The sequence below is a fragment of the Emiliania huxleyi genome (assembly GCF_000372725.1).
Source record: "Emiliania huxleyi CCMP1516 unplaced genomic scaffold EMIHUscaffold_306, whole genome shotgun sequence".
In the NCBI taxonomy this organism is placed as follows: Eukaryota; Haptophyta; order Isochrysidales; family Noelaerhabdaceae; genus Emiliania; species Emiliania huxleyi.
In genome coordinates, this window is record NW_005199722.1 from 1 (window position 1) to 4,548 (window position 4,548).

The window sequence follows — 4,548 nt, forward strand, 5'->3', positions numbered from 1 at the left end:
GAGATGGGGCGCGGCAGCGAGGGCGCCTCATCGGAAGGCTCGGCGCCGCCCGCGATCTTGCCGGTCTCGAGGTGGACGTAGAGCACCTCCTCCTCGACAGGCTCCTTGGCGAGGGCGGGCGCGTGGCGGGCGAGGAGACCGAGCACGTACGGCATCGGCGCACACGCGTAAGAGAGCATCGCCGTCGGAAGGACGGGGATGAAGATGTGCTGCCAGGTGAGCGGGTAAAGCAGCGTGAGCGCCGCGTGCGCGCACGAGGAGACGTGACCCCACCGGCTGCCGACGAAGATGACTCGCTGCTCGAGCAGCAGGGCGCCAAGGAGCCGCACCGTGTTTGGCACCCCGAGCGCGGAGAGCAGCGGCTCGAATGAGACGCCCGTCGGTCGCTCATCGTCGTAAGGCGCGTACAGGCGGTGGCTGCCGAAGTCTCCGGCAGACACGGCTAGCGCTCCGCCCGGAGGCGGGAGCCGGGCGGCGGTGGCCGCGGCGACAAAGGCGGGGATGAAGCCACCGATGCAGTCGTGCTCAGCCCGCTCGCCCGCTCGCTGTGCAATGTCCAGCATGTGCATGAAGAGCGAGAACCACGGCCGGCGCGAGAGCACGCACAGGCAGACGGGGCGGTGCAGGTCGCCGAGGCTGGCCAGCCGGCGTGAGAAGCCGAAGCAGCGGGAGCCGTCGTCCTCGGTCAGGGTCAGCGTGAAGGACTCGGACTGCAGCGACAGGGAAGTCGTGTCCTCCACGTCGGGGAAGCAGAACTGCTTCACGGCGGAGGTGCGGGCGGCGGCTTCGCCGGTGCCGCCGGTGAAGCTGTAAAGCAGCTCGAGCTCCTTGCCGCGTAGCGCGACGACGAGAAAGTCGTCCAGCAGCGGAGTCGAGGCGGCAAGCGGCATCCGCTAACGGCGGATCTCGCGCACCAGGCGCTGGAAGGGCAGCTTGCGGAAGGAGCTCCGTCGACTTCTGGTAGCCGCGGATCTCGTGGAGCGCGACTGGGGCGCGCACTTGGCCACAGGCAAAGAAGAATTTTACCACTTAAAAAACTCAGCGGACCCCCAGGGCTAGGGCTCTCTTGCCCGCAACCCGATGCCAATCATCCGGCCCGCTGGGTGCGCTTCTCAGCTCCCTGGCCCTGGATGTGCGGTTGATGACTGCACTCCAAATGCTCCAAGTGGACCTGGGCACTGGGTTAGGGTGGCCATCCCTCCCTTGGCTTGTCTGTTTTCTTTCTTTCTTTTAGGGTGGGCGACGGCTAGCACCACTCCTCTCCTTAATATCCCTGGGTGGTTTGTTTTCTTTCTTTTACACTGGGCACGTGCAAAACAAAAACAACTGTAACACTCACACGTCATTTGGGGCCTGCCCCTGCAGATCGTCGAGTTTATGGTGGTTTAAAGTTTGCGGGGGGGGGGGGGGGGGGACGGCTTTACGACGGTTTCGGGGATCCTGCCGACGCGCTACAGTTGTAGCCCCACTGCACATACGATGGACACCTCAACGGGAGGGCACTCGCAGCGGGCGCGGGCCGAATCCTGCAGCCTTAGTCTTGGCCCGATCCGGCGGTATGCCGCGGGTAGGCGCGTTGAGGCTTGCCGCCTCCTCTGCGCCAACGCGGCTTGTGCCGCAGCTTGCGTTTGCTGCCAGACAAGAGGAGGATCCGGGCCTTTTGGCGATAGGACCCGGCAATCGCATTCGCCCGGCGGGCGTTACGGATTCGAGCAACGGATGCCGTAGAGCGTATCATGAAAGTAGCCTCCATGTGGCAGCATCACCTTCAGCGCCGGGAGGAAGATTGCCGCGACCTCAGCGTCCGTTGCGCCCGGCCCCAGCCCTCCGAACGACCGCATCACATCCGGAAACATTCGGATGGCACTGATGGCCTCCGCATCATCAGCAAACTCCTCGACGCCCACCGAACCGGCCCCGATGGCCATGCCTCCTGCCCCTGCGTAAGGCCCGCCGACTAACTTGTGCTTGATGCTCTCAAAGCTGGATGCCATTTCCGCCATCGAGAATGATGCACTCACGAACGCAACACACGAAAGCACCAGCCGCGGCTGCATGCACTGCCCACGTTCGCCGTTTGTTGACCTTTCTCGGACGTGTCTATAAAAGAGCGGGAAGGGACGAAAATTTCTTGGTGGTGTATCTAGATACGCGGGAGGACCCACACACCCTCTGATCTTTTTTGAGCCAGCCAGCCGGGTGCCCAAGAGGTTTGTCCCACTCCTCTCTCTTGACTCTGATTCTGACTGCCAACTGGCTGGGCAATCGCAGTCTTGCAATCGGGCGGTGACTCGTCGTCTCTGTTCTCTTGTCTCTGCTTCGGCGACGGCGAATTGGGCTGGTGATGCTGCGGCACGGCTTGACGCGCTCGCGTTCACGCATTTGCAGTCCGTTGGTCCGCTTCCCTCTCATTTGCAGTCCCACGATCCGCTTCCCTCTCATTTGCAGTCCCTCGGTCCGCTTCCCTCTCGCTCGTTCCTTGAGCAGCAGCACGCGCCCGCGCAATCCGTCGCACTCGCTTGTGGCGGCGCTCGAGCAAGAGGCTGGGCCGTCCAACGCATCAGGGGCAGGACTGCTCGTGACCGGCGGAGTGCTCTTGGCAGCAGGAGCGCTCTGCTATCTGGCCTACGACAAGGCCGTCCGGGCGTACGCCTTTATGCTCCTCGGCTCGGCTGCTACAGAGCAGCTATTCATGCAGCAGCTCGAGGGCAAGGTTGAGCTCGAGCTGCTGCTCACGCCCTTCTCCTCCACGGGCGAGATCTGCGGCCTCCTATCGCCCGTCGCGGAGGCGCCCTCCACTCCCGGTCCCCTCAAGCACCGCGCCTTCACGCTCATCGGCCCGAACGACCAGCTCACCAAGCGCACGCGCGAGAGGCACGCAACTCTCGGCATCAGGCAGCAGCCGCCAGTCGCGATGGTGCGCCGCGTGGACCTACTCGCGCCGGTGAGCCTGACGGCGAGGTGTGCATAAACCAGACACCACTATGTTATATCATAGGATATAACATACTGAGATACCAGGCTCTTCCCTGGCATATCAGCTATCAAGAAACCGTCTGACTTATAGGAGGAGGAGCTCTGTATTCTGCTTTTTCGACACATCCCACAGAAAACATCCGGGCCATGGGAATATCGGTCCAGACACTCTGGGTTCTGGTTTTTCGAGGTGTGAACGATCTCCCCGTGGAGGGGTCATTCCGGCGGAATGACCTTTCATTAACTAATCGGATTCCGAATGGGTCGAACGGGAGTACTAAGACAGCAGCATGTTCTGGGTGGGAGGAACCCTTGGGGGGAACCGTTTTATCGCTCCAGGCATTATGGTTTCTGGTTTCTGGTTTCTGCTCCGAAAGCGAGGTTGGCGGCGCGCCGCGCTGCCACGCACTTTTGTGGCTCACGGGAGGGAGGCCTGCGATGCGGTCGAGTCCGCCAGGCTGCCGCGATCCCGAGCGGAAACGCCGTGGCAGCCAACATGGCTGCCTCGTGCATCGGACGCCGACCGGCGGGGCCGTTGAGCTTGTCATGCCCAAGCCCTGAAAGGCTGAGCTGTGAAAGGCAGGCGTTGTGCGAGTGTTTTGAGTACCTATCACCTATCAATAGAGTGTTTGGATCTACTCTGTTGGAGACAGAAAGAAGCTCTATCACAACGTCGGCGGAGCGGCCAATGCGCGCGGCGATCTTGAGGGCACCACCAGGAGCTGGCAAGGCCTCATCGCACGCTACCGCACGTGCCGATCCGTGCCGAGAATTACCCGCACCCGGCGTTGACAACCTCAGCTTAACACTCATCACCAGTCGCGACCAATCGGAGCAGAAACCAGAAACCAGAACAAAATGCATGCCGCTTTTTGCTGTTCCCATTTGAAAAAAATCGGATGGGGAACCTGTTCATTGGCCGGAATGAGCTCATTAGGACGAAGCGGGAGATGTATTCACACCGCAGAAACCAGACCCACAGGCAGATCCCACGGGAAATCGAGGCGGGTGTCCCAGAAAACAGATCCCAGAAAAAACAGAGCGCGCCGCAGAAACCGACCGACCCCTGGGTTTTCGGCTATGGGAAACCGCCATGGGAAACCGCAGCAGAAACCCTATGGGAAACCGAGGTCTGGTGTCTGCTTTGTGCACGAATGCTGACGGCGCTCGTGGAGGACGAGCCCGCGCCGGTGAGCCTCTTTGTCCGCAAGAGCCGTGGACAGACCGAGTTCTTCACCGAGAGGCCCCTTGACTGGGGCGGAGTTAGCCTGGCGGAGATGCGCTGAGCGGAGAGGCGACGAGGGGTTTTTGGCGCGACTCCCCATGCGGCGTGTCCACTCGTCGCTCGGGCCCTGGGCTGGCTGGTCCCAGAGTATTTGGGAAGAGTTCATATACTTGTAAGAGGACCGAGACCAACGCGGGGCCGACAACACGATCGCCAATCCCCGGGACGTCCGAGAGACTCGAGCGTCGAGAGCGCGCGTTTAGATGATGATGATGAGAGCGGAGCAACCGCGACTCAAAATAGTGGGAAGTGGAGTATCAGCCCATCGCGCCCATCGCCGCCTGTGC

General features: G+C 61.7%; 2 protein-coding genes across 2 annotated transcripts; one reads left to right on the plus strand and one right to left on the minus strand.

Annotated features, from left to right (window-relative positions):
- Positions 1–86: 86 nt before the first annotated feature.
- Positions 87–890, minus strand: EMIHUDRAFT_240298 (hypothetical protein; the record flags this gene model as incomplete). The annotated part of the gene is made up of 1 exon (XM_005774812.1): positions 87–890. A coding segment is annotated over one exon (804 nt), but the record flags the coding sequence as incomplete, so codon positions are not given.
- Positions 891–2,344: 1,454 nt separating this feature from the next.
- On the plus strand, positions 2,345–3,537 carry EMIHUDRAFT_240300 (hypothetical protein; the record flags this gene model as incomplete). Its single annotated transcript, XM_005774813.1, has 4 exons — positions 2,345–2,961; positions 3,110–3,135; positions 3,316–3,357; positions 3,434–3,537. The coding sequence occupies 4 exons, from the start codon at positions 2,345–2,347 to the stop codon at positions 3,535–3,537; spliced, it is 789 nt and encodes a 262-aa protein (XP_005774870.1).
- Positions 3,538–4,548: the final 1,011 nt, after the last annotated feature.